At 35.4% G+C, this 19,745-nt stretch overlaps 2 protein-coding genes across 2 annotated transcripts; both read left to right on the plus strand.

Moving 5' to 3' along the window:
* The first annotated feature begins 941 nt into the window (after nucleotides 1–941).
* On the plus strand, nucleotides 942–6,006 carry LOC107806590 (COX assembly mitochondrial protein 1). Its single transcript, XM_016630773.2, has 4 exons — nucleotides 942–1,150; nucleotides 4,991–5,057; nucleotides 5,469–5,573; nucleotides 5,683–6,006. Exons 2-4 carry the CDS (start codon nucleotides 5,013–5,015, stop codon nucleotides 5,770–5,772), a joined length of 240 nt encoding a protein of 79 aa, XP_016486259.1. The 5' UTR covers nucleotides 942–1,150; nucleotides 4,991–5,012; the 3' UTR covers nucleotides 5,773–6,006.
* An 11,210-nt stretch (nucleotides 6,007–17,216) lies between these two features.
* Nucleotides 17,217–19,169, plus strand: LOC107806591 (uncharacterized). Its single transcript, XM_016630774.2, has 2 exons — nucleotides 17,217–17,433; nucleotides 17,585–19,169. The coding sequence occupies exon 2, from the start codon at nucleotides 17,894–17,896 to the stop codon at nucleotides 19,082–19,084; it is 1,191 nt and encodes a 396-aa protein (XP_016486260.1). The 5' UTR covers nucleotides 17,217–17,433; nucleotides 17,585–17,893; the 3' UTR covers nucleotides 19,085–19,169.
* Nucleotides 19,170–19,745: the final 576 nt, after the last annotated feature.

A 19,745-nucleotide genomic window follows, 5' to 3' on the forward strand; every position in this document is an offset into this window, starting at 1 on the left:
TTTCATGTTGTAGAAAGAGTACTTTATCTTTCAACCAAAAAAAAGAGTATATTCTTTTTAGTTATATAGCATAAATTTCAACGTTATTTTTGGATGAAAAGGTAAAGCAACACATTAGTCCCATTGAGTTTATGTGAATTTTTAAAAGAATAATTATGCTCTTGAAGAAAATAGAGCTATGAAAATATTGGGTATTTGGGGTTTGGAGGGGGAAGGGGGACCACATAAAACATGGGGATTTGAGGGAAGGGGGTAATGAAAGCAGCATAAAATATTATTTTTCTAACAATATTTTCTACAAAAAAAAAAATTCACTCACCAACCAAACAAGGGAAAATAAGTGACAAGACCACTCATTTTTCAAGAAAATATTTTCTAGAAAAATATTTTTCACGAAAAACATTTTCCTTCGTACCAAACACACCCTGACTCTCAAACATTTTATCACCATACCTTATCTCACATATTTTACTGTCACCTTAGACTTCAATATTTAAGTTTAACCAAATATATGAAAAGTTAATCTACAAAATATTTTTTTAAGATATAACCCCATATAAAGAATGATCTATGTTATATACAGTGAGTCAGTGACAAACTGACAATGTTCAATCGTTTATAAGATTAATATAATTTAACATATTATTATAGGTTAGGTATTAATTTATGACTGTCAATTACGTTAATAATTAATATTCATTTGTCATTGAACAGATTTTATAAATAATTTTCATAGACAAGCTATATAAAAAACATTGACATTATATTTTATACTCATAATCTAAAAAAAATAAAAGAAACTGATTATTTTTAATGCGTTGATGAAATTCCAGGTGTGAACTGAAGTCCATGCAACTGTCACTATTCTAACTTTTTCTCTTTTCTACACAAAAGAATAATGAGTTGGAAAAATTTAAAACAAAGAAAGAGAGGAAATATCAAAGTTAGGGGTCGTTTGGTAGGGTGGATAAGAATAATCCTGAATAGGATGTATTAGTAAACGACGCCGTCGCGGTCAGGTTTGCCCCTATTCCCCTCTTCCACCAATCCTCTCTCTTTTTTCTCTGGTTAGTTTTTTTTTTTTTTGCGATTCTCTCTGGCGACCGGAAGATTCAGAATTTGAGCTCTCCGGATCAAGATTCTTCATCCTGTAAGATTTCTATCGATCTATTTTTCGCATATATCACTACTGTTTTGTTACTTCTTTTTTTTTGATTTTTTGGTTTAGGGTTTGTTTCAAGGTTAATGCGCAAGTTTTGTACTTTATATTTGTAGACTGTGATCATTTTGTGTATGGATTTATATGTTTTTTTAGGTTGTATTTAGAGCAATTATAATGTTGAACATTGAATTGGGCGTGAATATAGGTAGAGTTCATTGTTGAAGAAAAGCGAAGAAAGGAGGGTAGAATTGATATTTTTCTGTGTGTATGAGGTGGTGTTGGTGATCAGATCTTGAGAGACTGTTCATATATGGTAGTTTTGATGTTGAAAGGAGTTAAAAAGGGTAAATATGTGGTTTCACTTGTGTTGTTGGTATTCAGTAGAGACCTTTCTGAACATGTGGAGCACCTGAGGATTACTTTTGTGTTGTTGCTTCAACACCAGCTGTATGCCAGACAATCTAAGTGTGTGTTTGCTGCAACCACAGTGGAGTATTTGGGGCACTATATTTTTGCTAAAAGGTGTTGCAACTGACCCTAAGAAGATCCTAGTAGTACAGAAATGGCCCACTCCCACCACCCTTAAGTAACTCGGAGGTTTTTTTGGATTAGCAAGGTATTATAGGAGGTTCATCAAGGGTTATGGAGTTATTAGCAGACTTCTTACTGATTTGTTGAAGAAGGATTGCTTCAAATGGACTAATGAAGCCACCCATGCCTTCGAGGAATTGAAGAGAGTGTTGACTACAACTCCCGTTTTACCTTTGCCTAATTTTGATATTCCCTTTATAGTGGAAACTAATGCTTGTGACATGGGTCTGGGTGCTGTACTGATGCAACAAGGGCAACCAATTGCCTATTTGAGTAGGGGATTATTAGTCAAGCACTTATCTTCTCTGTATATGACAAGGAACTCTTAGCTTTAGTAATGGCAATTACCAAATGGAGTCAGTACTTGATAGGCAGACATTTTGTGGTTTGAACTGATCAGAAAGCATTGAAGTTTTTGCTTGAACAACAACTACATACAGGGTCTCAACTTAAGTGGATCACCAAACACATGCAATTTGACTTTGAAATTGAATATAAGAAGGGTAAAGAGAACAAGGTTGCGGATGCCTTGCCTGGAGTTCCTGAAGTTGAACTGGCAACTATGTCTCCGTCCACTGTGAGGACTAATCAACTGGATTCTATCCAAGACAGTTGGAGACTTAATCCAGGGATGCAAGCACTTATTCTCCAATTACAATCCAAACCAAAGGAATGTAAAGGATACAGTTTCACTAACCAGCAACTCAGAAGATATGGGAAGTTGGTTGTAGGTGTTGACTTAGACTTGAGGTCAGAAATTATTACATTGTGGCACTCCTCTCCTCAGGGAGGACACTCGGGGGTGGATAATACATACAGGAGAATCTCGGCTATTTTCTACTGTAAGGGTCTCAAAGAGGATGTTACCACTTTTGTCAAAAAGTGTGACATTTGTCAGAAAAGTAATATGACACCTTAGCTTATCCTGGTTTACTCCAACCTTTCAAATTCCTCTCACTCCTTGGAGTAGTATCAATATGGATTTTATAGAGGGAAAGTCAGGGAAAGTCAGTTATCTGGGTGGTTGTTGATAGGCTCACCAAGTATGCACACTTCATCTCCCTGTCTCATCCTTATTTTGCTAGTGTTGCCAAATTATTTATAGAGTACATCTAAAAATTGCCTGCTGATATTGTCAGTGATAGAGATCTAATATTCACGAGCGAATTCTGGCAAGAGCTCTTTTCAATCCAAGGGGTTACTTTGAGCACTTCCACGGCTTACCACCCACATTTTGATGGGCAGACTGAGGTGCTTAATAGATGTTTGGAAACTAATCTTAGGTGCTTCTGTTCAGATGCCCCTGGTGATTGGTCTCTGTTCCTCATTTTTGCAGAATGGTGGTACAATACCACCTTTCATTTATTTATCCATCCATCGACTCCTTATGAAGCTCTTTATGGACAACCTCCTCCTCTTCATCTTCCTTATATGTCAGGGGATTCTGCTTATGAAGATATTTGACAGAATTTTAGTCACAAGGGAACTTAAGTTTCAGCTTCTCAAACATCACTTAGCTAGGTCTCAGCAGAGGATTGTATCCCGGGCTAACAATCACAGATCGGACAGGCAGTTCAGTGTTGGTGATTGGATGTATCTGAAAGCTCAACCCTATAGACAAGTTACTTTGTCTACTCATCACTTCAATAAGCTGTCCTGCAAGTATTATGGGCCATATATGATTACTGAGAAGGTTGGCCAGGTTGCTTATAAATTAGCCTTACCCCCTGAGTTGCAGCTGCATCCTACCTTCTATGTGTCCTTGCTGAAACCTTGTCATAAACTGCCTAAGCGAGCCACTCACCTCCCTTATTAGACATTGCTAATCCGTATTGACCTCAGCCTGTTAAAGTGCTCCAACGTAGGATGGTTCAGAAAGGAAATAAGGTTGTTACTCAATGGTTGGTTCAATGGGAGCAGGTTCCTGAAGAAAATGCAACCTTGGAAGATGCTTTTATGGTGAAGGCTCGATTTCCTGCATTTCTTCCTTGAGGTCAAGAAAGCTTTGATGGGAGGGGCAATGATACAATATTATTTGGTATAATTAATAGAAGCTGTGCAACAGTTATGCGGGAGGCTTCCGGAGCAGTACTTAGTTTGTTGAGTCAGTTGTAATACGTGTCAGCTTGATTGCAGAATAGTCCTTCTATCTTTCTTTATTAATTTCCTTATGTCCACTTTAGTCCTTCTTCACTTTCCGGTAAAGTCATTCGAGAAGGTTTTGAATGAAGTGATAGCCTAAACTAAATTAAGTATAACTCGAGAAAGAGAATCGGTATTTAATCTGCAGCTTTCCTCTCCAGCGCCGGTCCTCCTCCTCTACCTCCGGTCATCTCTGACAGCTAACTTCCCCTAGGTAATTCTATGGTTTTCCTAGGTAAAAGAGCTCATGACCAATTATATAGTATGATTTATTGAAGGAATTAAAATTATGGAAGTTCATTTGAATCGATGGGTGATGCAAGATGGAACTGATAAGATAGGTAAAGTAAAGCTAATTGAAGAAGGAAAGAAAAAACTATAGAGAAAATTAAGCAAACACTTCATTCATAACCTTCTCGAACGACTTTACAGAGTAGATATTCTGGAAAGTGAAGAAGGACTAAAGTGGAAATAAGGAAATTAATAAAGATAGAAGGACTATTCTGCAATCAAGCTGACGCGTATTACAACTGACTCAACGGACTAAGTACTGCTTCGGAAGCCTCCCGTATAACTGCTGCACAACTTCTATTAATTATACCAACTAATATCGTATCAATGTGTGTGTTGAGTCCGAACATTTATGGGCATCTTTCATGATTATATTGGAAGAATGATCCGTGTTATTTATTGTATATTAAGAAGGTTGGATTGATTGGACCAATGGTTACGTTGTTGAATGCAAAGTGAGCCATGGGATTATGGTTTAGTTAAAATGAGCTGCAAAAAGGAAGAGAAGTCGACAATAAGAATGAAAATATGGAATGCATAATATGTGGTGCAATGGGTTAGTTAAATTAGCAGTTGAAAATAAGAAAGAAAATGTGATGTGCCTTTACAGAGTTGTTATGGAGGTCCAAGTACTTGGTCCCAGCTGCTATTTGGTGGGAAAAAAATCTAAGATATTTCACTACCTAAAAAACGTGTTTCCCTTTATGCTTTAATCTTTTGTCTTCTTGATTCTTGTCCTTATGCTTTTTCTTAATCTATGGAGAAAGGGAAGTATTTATTTGGTAAATTATCTTACTTTAATAGGTTTTGAAGTCAACGGAAAAAGATGCACCCCCCTTTGACTCTACATAGGCACCCGTTATGTGCTGATGTAAGTTTTCGCATTCTTAATAATTAGAATGAAAGTTCATCTTGTGCTTTTGAAGCGCTGATTGCTCATTTCATTATGTCAATTTATGGTAGATACTTGCACCAGGTGGTTTTGTTCCCTTCTGTTTTTCTCTTTCTTGTTTTGTGGATAGCCATTTTACAGCTGGACAATGCATTTTGCAGGTTTTCTCGGTGAAGTTATAATATAGCATCTGTTTTCGCATTTAGAAGATGCATATACTTTTCTTGTTGCAAATTGATTTTAATTGCTGTTTCTTTGCATGTCGTTATTCGCATTGACATGTAGTCTCTATGTATTGCTGATCAATTAGTTTTTTTCCGGTAAATGTTAAGAAATAAGTGTCAAAAACATCTTAAATACGTTATTAAGATGGCTAGGTCTCTGGTGCAGATTATTGAGGAGTTTCAGAAGTGTCATACAGACCACCCACTAGGAAAATTCCTTGGGCAATGCACAGATCTGAAGATAAAGCTTGACCGGTGCTTCAGGCAGGAGGTAAGTCTTCTTGCTTTACCTATTAGGAAATTGTATGATTTTGAAAATATCTTCTTTAATGTTCCCCGTGTATGAGTCAATATAAAAGAAATAAGATGTCCTCCTGCAGAAAGCTATAAAGAGGAAAGCGAATTTTGAGCAGAGCAAGAAGTTGAAGGAGAGGCTCCAGGCTTACAGGAAGGAAACTGCTGACTTGTAATCAAGATGGTGATAGGAGGTTTGTTTTCGAGACATTGTTTTGCATCTCAACTCATGAACGCAAGTTTAGCTGCTGGGGTTGATCGAAGAAAGATTCGTGAATAGAATTGTTGTTTGTCTATTCTGATGTTTTCATGTATCTCCATTATTTAAGTCAGTTGAAGTGAAATAAGATGTATATACACAAGAACTGATCAATTATAAGAGCAACTTGTCCGACCATTCTATCTGGGCAGAAGTGGGGATCCGGAATTTGAACTTTATTGGTTGAGTTTGGAATGCTACCGGTCTACCATAACTCATTTTATTTATTGGGTTCCAAATGTATTACTTGTTTAGTGAATATTTTAACCCATATATAGGGTCTGAGCCAATGCTATTGGGTTAATGAATCCATAACATATACACTGCATCCGCCCTGCCTGGGAAGAGTTAAAATCAAAGTACATAATTGATTGTGTGAACTGATAGAAGTGAAGTAAATTTGGTTCTTTTGAGTTTTTTTCTAAGCTTTCTATTATCTGTTCTTGAGTTTTGGAAACAGAGTAATATGGGGAAAGAAAGAATTGATTTTAAAAAAATCCTACATGAGAATAAACATAATCTTGTTTGGAATTTAAAGAACCAACAATAACAACATACCCAGTATAATTCCACAAGTGAGATCTTGACAGTGTAGTGTGTACGTAGACCTTACCTCTACCTGGCGAGGTAGAGAATTTGTTTCCAATAGACCCTCGGCTCTAAAAAAGGTGAATATTTAAAGAACCAAATGCGAAGGAAAAAACCTGTGCTAAATCAATATTCTCCTTTGTTCCTGTATTATGGATTCAAGTATACTGTAAATAAATTGTTATACTACAATTTGTAAGCCAAGTTTCTTTTGGAACTTGGAGCCTGCGAGTGCATACTGGCAAGTCGCAACTCTAGATTTGTGTCGGGGGCCAGTTGGACGGTTGAACGAACAATTGCCATAATTTGTTCCACAAAAGGGTATTACTCACTCTTTTTCAAAAAAATTGGCCAATTTTTTTATTAGTCTGTTTCAAAAAGATTAGCACCTTTCAATATTTTCTTAATAGGAATCATTTATAGCGACATAGATGTTATGGCAAGTTTCAGACCACAAGTTTTAAAAATTTTACATTCATGTTATGGCTTATTTAAGTTCACTGGTTTTTAGGGGATACGCGTGTCGCGCGTGTACCTAGTCTCAACGAATACAAAGTTTTAATCAAGTCAAATATATATTATTGTAATATTTGTGTTTGAGATATATAATAAAACATAACGAATAAATAATGTTAAATCATGAATATAATGATTGTCAATCCTATTAGTTTTTTAAAAAAAAAAAAAAAAAAAAAAAATTTATTGTAACTTTTTAACATATATTTATTTGTTGAAGGAATGATTTATTTTTTAAAAGGTATGAAATTGGATATGCCGGCGAACTCAAATTTGTAGCAATTAACTTCGTAAATTACTCCATAAAGTTTTACATTGTTAGGTACCTTGGATATTTTTACTTTTTGTTAGGTTTATTTTTAGAACTTCTGTATTTATTTTTATATGCAGAATATTATTTATCAAAACATATACTAATAAGTAACCAAATCTCATGGCAATTTTGAAAAATATTTTAGGTTTCCAAAACCAAAATCCTCGTTGATTTTCAATATATGGCTTTGTTTATACTATCATGTTTTATAAATACGTAGGCTTGTATGTGTCTTTAGGAAACAACATAGTCGTAATTATAAAGTATGCAATATGTCTATCTAATTAACTTTTTAAATATGTCTATCTAATTAACTTTTCGGGATCGGAGTTAAGATCACTTCATTCTAAATGGAAGAAACATAAATGACGGGCTAATAGTTATTTAACCTAAATTAAGAATGTATTTGTATAAGTTAAATTTTATTTGACTTTAAATTCCTACATATAAGGGATTATTTTATATAATCCAAATAAGGAGAGACTTAATAACTAAAATTCTAGTTAATTCCAAAATCCTAAATATTAGGAAATTAGGCTCAAGAGTTGTTTTTTGCCCATAATATTACTGTTTGATTTTAAAAAAAAATTCAAAGATTGCCCTAAACTTTTGTATTTTATAAAAAAAAAACCCACTTTCTGATATTATGACCCAACTAATTCATATCTATCCACTTTTTCCTCATTAAACTCACGCGTTTTTGCCTTCTCTATAAACAGAAGCAAACCTTCGCTACAGTTGTTGTGCCAATCCGTGACAATCCACCGCAAAGATAAAATCTGAAGGTAATTTGCTAAAATTTGCTAATGTTTGTATAAATTTTCTTCAGATTTGTTTCGCTTGTTTTGTATGAATTTTCTTAAGAGTTGTTGGGTATTTTTGATAGTTTTTAAATATATGGGTATAAGTCATATTTCATGTTTTTTCAAAAAAAAAAAGAAAGTAAAATATGTTTTGAAAAATTATGTCCAAACAGATTTTCATCTTCAAGCCAAACTTCACCCAAATCAATTTTTTAAAAATAAATTTAGGAATTTATGGCCAAACTCTAGCTAAATAAGCACCAATATTAGAGGCGAATCCATTATTTAAGCTTTATGAAATCGGCCTTAAGCTTTTAGTTTTGTATCCAACTATACCAAGGAACTGCGATTAGCCCGTTCTTATTTGCTCTAGCGATGGATGCACTGACACCCCATATTCAAGGGGAGGTGACATATTGTATGTGTCACGACCCAAAATCCCACCATATGCGTCATGATGGCACTTAGTCTCTAAGATTAGGTAAGCCGATTTTATAACAATTCAAGCCATTTTTTTTATTTATATATAAACCAACAGCGAAAATAATTACAAATATAACAACCTCCCAAGACTGGTAATACTGAGTCACGAACTCTAACTGAATACATGAAATGATCTCAAGGATCGAATAGACTGTGACGACCAAGCAACTCTACCTTGAATCCTTGCGATCACACTTTAACTTTGTCCGAGTCCGATTGCTCAAATACTTGGCTCTGCACAAAAATGTACATCAGTATAGTATGAGTACACCACAGTCGGTACCCAGTAAGTATAAAGACTAACCTCAATGGAGTAGTGACGGGGTACAGTCGAGATACTCACTAGTCTAATAACCTATGCAATATAGTATCCAAAAATAATAGGAAACAAATAACAATGTTGGCAACAATAATCAACCAGTGATATACACAGCAGGGCGACAAAAATACCATAAATATTGCATAACAAATAATGAATACAAGTACAACCAATTAATCAAGTCCTTCCAATATAAATCTTTCGCCTATATGTTTTTCAAATAGAAATCTTCAGGATATAATACTTTCAAATAAATCTCTTTCAAATATAATTCCTTCAAATAAATATCTTTCAAATAAAATTCTTTCAAATAAATCTCTTTCGAATAAAAGTCACCCTGTGACACAGCATTTCAAAATCATAAAATACGGGTCTCAACCCATTTTCATATTTCCACGGCACCCCATGCCAATTTCTATCAAAATCGCACGAACAACTCACGTGCCAAATATCATCATCATTTAACCACGGCACCTCGTGCCCACATTTTATATCACAACTGCACGGACAATTCACGTGCCAATATCATCATTATTTACTCATGGCACTTCGTGCCCACATTGATATCACAACTGCACGGACAATTCACGTGCCAATATCATCATTATTTACTCACGGCTCCTCGTGCCCACATTTCATATCACAACTGTACGGATAGTTCACGTGTCAATATTATCATTATTTACTCACGGCACCTCGTGCCCACATTTTATTTTATAATCTGCCTGGCAATAACCACAGGCTCCCAATTTCAACATAGATCAGACTATTATCAATTTACCAACAACAAGACAAATTGTACAAGGTATAAAAATAAACACAAGAAAAATCACAACATCACATAAAAATTACCAACGCAATAACCCCACATCATCACATATCATCCCTGACAATAGCCACCCTTATCTCTCCTATATCCACCATTATAACCCTTATAATAGCCTCCCTTATTCCTCCGCCCTGACAATATCAATAGCCACCCTTATCGCTCCTATATTCACCTTTATCTCTCTCTATAACCACCTTTATCGCTCTGCCTAGACAATATCCCAACACACATAACAACAGTAAAATGTCACCCTTATACCCACATAATATCAATATTGAAATGCCACCCTTATATCCTCAAAATAATAACTCAAATAACACAACAATTTACACGAATTATTATCACGGCAACATAACAAAATCAATTCATATCACAATTTGCCCAATGGCCACAACCAATTTCAAAGATATAACAAAATTAATTAATTTCACAATAAGTAGTCCAAGGCTCCACACAATGTATATAATACCTCAAAATAACAACAGAGATAGAAAATACTCAATATAGGGCAACACTTTCATTAATACAAATTCTTGATAATTATATAACGCCTCGGTTTAAACTTATTTCATTAATTATTTACAGATGGAAAATCCATAATATAATTATTTTCAGGAAATATCAAATCACCAAACTCACGAAATTTACATAAATATTCAAGTAACAATTATATCAAATTATCATATAAAAACAAATTCAACAAATAAGGATTGAGACATGATAAATAGATGATTTAATAAATGCCAACAATTATTCAATTTACTACACAATAATGCCTAAGACTTTAACCAAATAAAATTTGCATATATAAGCCCGAGTACGTACTCTTCACCTCGCATACACAACTTTTCACATTTCACAAATGGCACATAAGACTCGATGACTACGGGGTAATTCCCTCACTCAAGGTTAGGCAAGATACTTACTTTTTTTAAAGTTAGGCCGATATTCTAAAATTACCATCTTGCTTGAATTAACCTCCGGATAGCTCAAATCTATCCAAATTATTTCAATTCAGTCAATACTAATTATAGGAATTAATTCCATATGAAAATACTAATTTTCCAACAAAATTCAAAAATTAACTCAAAAATTGCCAGTGGAGCCCACGTCTCAAAATCCGACGAAACTCACAAAATACGACAACCTATTCAATTACGAGTCCACTCATACCAATTTTATCAAATTCCGATAACAACTCGGCCTCCAAATCTAAAATTTCCGTTTTTGAAAGATTTTGCAAAAATCCCAATTTCTTCCATTTAAATCCGAATTAAATGATGAATATAACCACTGATTTATGAAATATAATCACTTTTGGATATAGGACACTTATAGCCTGTTTGGCTAAGCTTTTTTTGGGCCAAAAGTATATTTTTTTTGGCCAAAAGCACTTTTGGCCAAAAATTGAGGTGTTTGGCCAAGCTTTTAGATGGAAAAAAGTGCTTTTGAGGAGAAGCAGAAGCAGTTTTTAAGAAGTAAAAAAAAGTAGTTTCTCTCCAAAAGCATTTTTCTGAGAAGCACTTTTGAGAAAAATACACTTAGAAGCAGTTTTCAAAAGCTTGGCCAAATACTAATTACTGCTCAAAAGTGCTTTTCAAATTAATTAGCCAAACACAAACTGCTTCTCGCCAAAAGCACTTTTTTGAAAAGTACTTTAAAGCACTTCTCAAAATAAGCTGATTTGAGAAGCTTGGCCAAACAGGTTATTACCCAAGTTGGAGTCTTGAAGAAATCCTCAAAATCGCCCAAGAACCGTGCTCCAAAAATCCAAAATGAAATGAAGGAAATGACCATTTTTGGTCCTTAAGTTTCTACCCAAAAAACGCTATTTTGGTCGCTAAAAGTCCAAATCTCGTCGCTAAAAGTGTCAAATCTGGTCGCTAAATGTGCGCAATAAAACTGTTTACACCAGCAGTTTTGTTTTCACTAAAAAGGCTCTAACTCCATTATACGAACTTGGAATTCGACGATTCTTATTCCTATGAGTCACAAATAATAATATAAACCTACTCGTTCAATCAAAACTCAATTCAGAGCTCATTTGCTCAATGCGATATCAATTTTGCTCGTTAAACAATTAACTCATGTTTCACGCTAAAAACTCAACCACGACTTGATGGAATTAGACCAAACTTTTCAGATCACTTCTATAATTCATTATCAAAATTTCGGAAGTCTCGAAGTCAAATTTCGACCTCTAAAACTATAAATGGACCTTTGGATCATTACATGCTTATGATGAAAACATCAAACTCTTCCAAAACTCTTCCCCGATAGTCTGTAGTGTATCAACCATAACTTCTTGTACTCAACTTCAACTGCCAAACAGTTTAAATTTCTGTAAACTAGATACAAAGAGCTATAACTTTTATGTTTTGCTCATCTCCCAACTCCTTATAGATTGCGAGATATAAGCTCCCAAAGTCAGCCCTATGCAGCAGAAATTTCTGGCGATGCACACTGCTGTAGCCAAAATTTATAGTACTAGCTTCAATCAATCGATCATAACTTATTATACAAATGTTCGAATGATAAATGATTTATCATTATGGAAACTAGAATCAAAGAGCTACAACTTTCATGTTTTAATAATTTCCATATTCCTTATAAATTTCAAGATATAAGCTTCTAAATTCAGCTCTGCGCATTAGAAATTTCGCACATTGCTGTAAAAAAACAATTCAGCAGTTAAAATTGATCCGAAACCACTACGAAACTCACCCGAGACCCTCGGGACCTCAACCCAATTCACCATCAGGTCCTAAAATATCATACGAACTTAGTTGAAATCACAAATCATATAAAACAATGCTAAAACCATGAATCATACCCAAATTCAAGCTTAAGGAATTTAAGAATTTTCAACTTCTACATTCGATGCCGAAACCTATCAATTCAATTCCGATTGACCTCAAATTTTGCACACAAGTCATAAATAATATAATAGATATGTGAAAATTTTCAGAATTGGATTCCGACTCCAATATCAAAAAGTCAACTCCCCGGTCAAACTTTCCAAAAATTCAACTTTCGCCATTCCAAGCAAAATTTCACTACGGACTTCCAAAAAAATTTTCGGACACGCTCCTAAGTCCAAAATTACCATACAGATCTATTGGAATCATCAAACTCTATTTTGGGGTCGTTTACACATAATTCACCATCCAGTCAATTATTTCAACTTAAGTTTCCAAAACAAGAATTGTTCTTTCAATTAAATCCTGAATCATCCAAAAATCAAACTTGACCACCCTCGCAAGTCATAATACACATTTCAAAGCTGCTCGAGACCTTAAGCCACCGAACGGAACGTAAATTATTAAAACGACAAGTCAGGTCGTTACAGTATATTATTCGTTGATGATATAGTTCTGATCGATGAGACGTGAGGCGGTGTTAACGATAGGTTGGGGGTTTGGAGACATACCCTTGAGTCTAAAGATTTGAAGTTGAGCAGGACTAAGACAGAATACGTGGAGTGCAAGTTTAGCGTTGTATCGGGAGAAGCGGACATGGACGTGATGCTTGCCTCTCAAGTAATCCCCAAGAAAGGGAACTTCAAGTACCTATGGTCGGTTATCCAAGGAGATGGGGAGATTGATGAGGATGTCACTCACCGTATTAGGGTCGGGTGGATGAAATGGAGGCTAGCATCTTGAGTCTTGTATGACAAGAATATGCCATCGAAACTTAAAGATAAGTTCTATAGAGCGGTGGTTAGACCGGCCATGTTGTATGGTGCAGAGTGTTGGCCAGTCAAGAATTCTCATATCCAGAAGATGAAAGTGGCAGAAATGAGTATGTTGAGATGGATGTGCGGGCACACTAAGCTGGATAAGATTAGGAATGAAGATATTTGGGTGAAGGTGGGCGTGGCTCCCATAGAAGACAAGATTCGAGAAGCTAGGTTTAGATAGAGAGCACGTGCGGAGGAGAAGCTTGGATGCCCCGGTAAGGAGGTGTGAACGGCTGGCCTTGACGGGTATGCAAAAAGATAGAGGGCGACCTAAGAAATATTGGGGAGAGGTAATTAGACAGGACATGGTGCGGCTTCAGATTTTCGAGGACATGGCCCTTGATAGTGTTTTGTCTTGGATTGTTAGTGGCTTAGTTGTGTCCATATTACTTCATTAGGGTTGCAGGTTAGGTTGTAGGATGCTAGTCTGATAGTGTTTTGTCTTAGGTTTTTGTTGTGTCCTTATTGCTTCCATTGTATATGTAGTACTGTGCCATTGTTACTGCTTATTGTTATTATTTTTTTTCTTTTTCTATTTTCTGGTTATTATGTTGCTGGTGTTATCTTTCTGACTTCCTTTGATGTTATTGCTCCACTGTCTCTTTCCATTTTTGTGAGCCAAGGGTCTATCGGAAACAGTCTCTCTACTCCTTCGGAGTGGGGGTAAGGTCTGCCTGCACACTACCCTCCCCAGACTCACTTGTGAATTTCACTAGATTGTTGTTGTTGGGCTCCAATCAATTATTTGTTACGATTTAATAAATTTTTTCGCACATAAATACTAGTTTAATGTTCCACATTAAAAATACTGGTTTAGATGAACTTGCTGCTGCGATGTTGCATCTGACCATTATTAGTTTGTGGACTCTTTTGCCGCTGAAATTAGTTGTGAAAATAGGCATTGGTATAAAAGCAAATAGAAAATGACCAATATTAGTTACTGGACTCTTCTGTTGAAAACTTGAAATTAGTTCTGAAACAAGCATTGATATAAAAGCAATCATAAGTGCCAAAATTGCGATATATACTTAACAGAGTCACCCTCTCCGTACAAAAATTAAAGGGGCACCTTATAAAGGATAAGAGTTGTGGATCTCTTTGGCGATATCACATGTCTACAGAGAAGCCTTCATTGGTTACTCTAATGTTCTTTTTCAAATTTTAAGGATGCTTTATCATTTTTACCCCTTCCCATTGGTTATCAATTGATTCAAATTGACAAGTGAGACATGTTCAATTGATAAAATATTTCTACCCACAGCCATTAGGTTTTGGGTTCGAGTCACGGTGGAAGAGAAGTGTGAAAATATTACAGATTCTCCTAATTTGGGACGAATTTAAAGAAAAAAAAGTAAAAATAAAAATTGATTCAAATTGAACATATAACAAAACACACAAACGCCTGAATTGGATAGACAAACTTTGATGAAACTTGAACCCCCGGTCCCTCAAAAACTATCTTGGTTTATAGACTTAAGAGTCAATAGGAGTTCAATAGGTTAAACTAAGCACATCATAATTTTATGCGATTCGATTACTAAAAGATCCCCTCGTATTTTAAATAATATAAAACGATTAAAAAGGCTGGAATTGGATAACTCAAATTCATCATTGTTGATCCGTTAGTTCTTAATACTTTCTTCTTTCTCTTGCATTATTAAGAAGTTCCAGCGTTTTTAATCGTTTTATATTCTTTAAAATAACAGAAAGAGGGGGCTCTTTTAGTAATCAAACTGCATAAAAAAGAATCGTTTGAAATAGCACATTTGAAGTCACTTCGGGGGCATCAGCTGGTTTAAATACGAGTGCATTTTAAGAATATTCTTTGATTACTAAATTGGTAATTTTTCTATGATTATATCAGTTTCAATTTCAATTACGGTATTTAGAAAATCTAATTAATTAATCAAAAACTAAAGTGTTTACCCGAAAAATGGATAGAGTTGAATTTATACGTAGTTCCAAGGATATGTGGCGTAACTTAATACAAATTGTAAGGATAAATAGAAATATAAATATGGATTGCAAAGAATGCGAAATAGATAAGGTTGTAAGGAACAATGAATCTTAGGACTCAACAAATATAATCAATTTAAGAAATCTGAAAGAACGATTCTTTACTGTGGAAGGATATAGCGTTTTTATTACAATGTAAGTCTGAGAAAAACTTGCCCCTTGATAAATGATAACCATGCCCTTTTATAATAGAGGGACCTTGCTCTAAACATAATTAAAAAAATATACTCAGTGGGAGACCCATGATAAACCAGTTTTTCCATAATTTCTGCCAAGATTCTCGCTAGTGGGATTGCAACGGCTTTTGTCTGTGAGCTCGATCTTGCCTTGAGCCTTCGATCTTGGTTTGAGCTCGATTCTGACTCGAGCTCTCGATCTTGGCTCGAGCTCGATTCTGACTTGAGCTCTTGAATTGATTTTGGGTCAATGTTGGTCGGTCTCTGGATCATAAACATGATAGCTTTACTCTGCGTCATAGTTCGATTTGGACTAGAGCTCGAAAACGACGTCCAACTCGACATGGGTCGGCCCCTCGAGTTCGAGTTTTATTTGTTCCATCTTTGGAGTCTCAATTCGATCGACCATCGTTCGAACTCGATCGGACGTGCGAATGCCGAAATCTATTTCGACCGTATACAAGTATGAACTTAAATATTTGGTGAGAGCTTTTGTCTAATTGTAAATGTTAGAGAGTGTGGATTAGATGTATGTTACGAATTTTTTTTTTTCAAATAAAATTTTAATATTTAAGTGAAAAAGAATACATAATCTATATTTACGTAAAGAAGAATACATAGATGTCATTATTCCACCAAGTTCTGAATAGTGAGCTACGTACACTAAAAATATTGTCATCTCAATTATATAAAAGGGTAAAAAGTAAATATAAATAGAAAATACTAAACGATTAACTGGCGACTTGATTGGAGCAGAGTTCCAAAACGGGGATTTTCTTTTTAAACCAAGGAAATTGTTTGTATTAATTATGGGCATACTTCTTTAAAAGTATCTCAACTAATTCTGCCATATTATTGCTGAAATCAACACATTATTATCATTTTTTAATATTGAAATTGACTCTCAAAACATTTTATCACCATACATTATATCACATATTTTGCTGTCACCTTAGACTTTTATCACCATACCAGAATTAAGTTTAACCAAGTATATACAGTGATAATATAACAATCGTTTACACGATTAATATAATTGAACCTATTATTGTAAGTTACTTATATTTTTATGAAGTTATCAATTAATAATAATGATTAAAATTCATTTGTCATTAAACTGATTTTATAAATACTTTTCACAGACAAGCTATATAAGAAAACTTTTATATTATATTATACTCATAATATCAAAAATAAAACTGACTATTTATAATGCGTTGATGAAAGAGAGAGAAAAATAGTGTATTCGATTCCACAAAACCAACGAATGTATGATGAAATTCCAGGGTGTGAAAGTCCATTCAACTATCACTATTCTAATTTTTTTTAATTTTCCATACAAAAGTATTAATTAATGAATTAAACCAAAAAAAGAAAGAGAGGAAAAATCAAAGTTAGAACATTCACCGTAAACGCCGCCACGGTCAGGTTGCCAACTAGGCTCGGAGCATTCCAAAGCTAGAGGCTCGGAATCATCCAGCTGTATACAGCCTGTTATTTTATTTTTATTTTCTCTTATTTCTCTGTGTCCCATTAAACATTACTCCTTACATTATAATCTCAATAATAATTTCCATTTCTGGGTTTGGTTTATTCGCTGGCGACAGCCTGTTTCCAACAAAGCTCCCCCCTACCACACTACCCCACCCCCTCTATCTTCTCCCCCATTTTCCCCCTCACTCCTCTCTTCCACCAATCCTCTCTCTTTTTTCTCTGGTTAGGGTTTTTTTTCGCGATTCTCTCTGGCGACCGGAAGATTCAGAATTTGAGCTCTCCAGATCAAGATTCTTCATCCTGTAAGCTTTCTATTGATCTATTTTTCGCATATGTCAGTACTTTTTTGTTGATTTTTTGGTTTAGGGTTTGTTTCAAGGTTAATGCGCAAGTTTTGTACTTTATATATGTAGATTGTGATCATTTTGTGTATGGTTTTGTATGTTTTTTTAGGTTGTCTTTAGAGCAGTTATAACGTTGAACATTGAATTGGGCGTGAATATAGGTAGAGTTCATTGTTGAAGAAGAGCGAAGAAAGGAGGGTAGAATTGATATTTTGGTGGGTGTGTGAGGTGGTGTTGGTGATCAGATCTTGAGAGACTGTTCATATATGGTAGTTTTGAGGTTGAAAGGAGTTAACAAGGATAAATCTGTGGTTTCACTTGTGTTGTTGAGGAGGAGTGAGGAGGGTGGTTCATGTGGTAGAGGGATTTCAGGTCTCCATGCTGTCAGAGAGCATGCGTGCAATTTGTGGTTTGGGTAATGCCCCATTCGAGAGTTGCTAGTGATGCACTAGGTGTATTTACTATTTTTCTTGTTTCAATTTTGGTACTTTTTGGGTTGTTCTGCATCTTGTACTTGGTCTACTTTCACACGAGGATTTACGGGCAAGGTTATATTCAGCTTGGCTATTTTAATGGTCCTTGGATTATCCGTATTACGTTTATATTGTTTGCAATTTGGTGGGGTTTTGGGGAGGTTGTTCGGCTTAACTTGTTCAGAGGCGACGGGAGATTGTTGAATGCTCTTAGCTTCAAATGGCAGGAAACTGTTTGCAAGTGTTACATTGTTTCGAGCTTAGGTTTTGCAGAACCTTGCCTTTACCTCACGGTCGTGTTTCTCCTTCGGGCGTCCTTACAGAAGTCAGGAACTTTAGGCCAGAAATGGAATGGCAAAACAGCTGGATATATACTTCTCTTTTGCCTACCGGTTTTTGCTCTACAGCTCATACTTATTTTGGCTGGACCGCAATTTAAGAAGGATTACATTAGCAAATTGCCGTATTATTTCACTAGTCCAGTTAAGCGATCTACGAATGATCAGGATGTTGCCCTCTGCACTTACCCTCTGTTGAATACTTTCTGCCTTGGTCTTTTTGCCATCATTCTGACTTCTTATTTATTCTGGCTTGGTAGAAGAATCCTGCATTTGGTTATCAATAGGAGTCTGCAAAAGAGAGTATACATGCTAGTTGTATCAGTTTCTGCTTTCTTTCCTATAAGGGTTCTATTGCTTGGTTTAACTGTTAGAACTCAGCCAGAATATTTACCTTTTCAAGCTCTTGCATTTGTGGGTTTTGTTTCCTTCTTTTGTTGTATTGGGTTGGGCATCTTCATGCTCGTTTTCATGCCCGTGCGGGATTCTTTAGCATTGAAGAAGAGCTCAGAGAGGGATATAGAGGCTAGGAGAAGGTTAAGTGATGAACGAAATGATACTGTTTCCCTAATTGCTAACCTTGGAGGAAGTATGGTCAGCAGTCCTGGGAGAAATTCAGCTACCTCAACGAAGCGAGGATCCATCTCCTTTCGAACAACGGACAAGGATGAAACTACTTCAGGGGCCTTTGTGGAATTAAGTGTATTCTCTCCTAGCCAGCATTCATCCCCTCCTGGCTCACCTCAACTTCTTGGCTGGCCTATGCTACCACCCTCACAAGCTCAAGGTCCCTTATAGTTTCTTGGGGCTGTATCTTTCTTGTATTCTCCTATTACTGTCATGGTGGTGGATTATAACTGAAAGGTCACTTTTTTGGGTTTTATATTGTTTGTGTTCATTATCTGAGTGATTTTGATGTTTGGTACATTTTTTACTAGTAATAATAATTAGGACTTGCGAACATGATGGAGAGGTGAAATCTAACAAAATTTGCTGTATAAAAGGTTTTCTTTCATTCTTTTGTATTCCATATAGCTGAATATTGAGTCACCGAACAGTAGTTTGTATTGCAAATACACCTATGGGGAATGAATACTACATGAAGTTATGAACCAAATTGAGGATGCTAAGACCATTATAAGTTGACCTTTTGTGATTTTCCCCCTCGTGTGGTTTTCATTTGCCATTTTGCATCCACCAACTGGAAGGTTTTTTCTAGTAAAATGAGTACTTTTGCGTTTTTACATTTTCCCAGCCTTTGACATTTATTCTTACGTCTTTAACCACTACAATCATCAAATTTCCTCATCTTCTGATAAGTCGTGACATCTACTCTATCTGTGGTCTATGCAGGATAGCCACAGCCTTGAGCCTTGCGAGATTCTAAGCTGTCTTTCAAGTGGGTAGAATCTTTTAATAGAAAAGAATTAAGAGGAGATAAATAAATTAGAAGAATATT

This window comes from Nicotiana tabacum, chromosome 19, assembly GCF_000715075.1.
Source record: "Nicotiana tabacum cultivar K326 chromosome 19, ASM71507v2, whole genome shotgun sequence".
NCBI classification, from domain to species: domain Eukaryota; kingdom Viridiplantae; phylum Streptophyta; class Magnoliopsida; order Solanales; family Solanaceae; genus Nicotiana; species Nicotiana tabacum.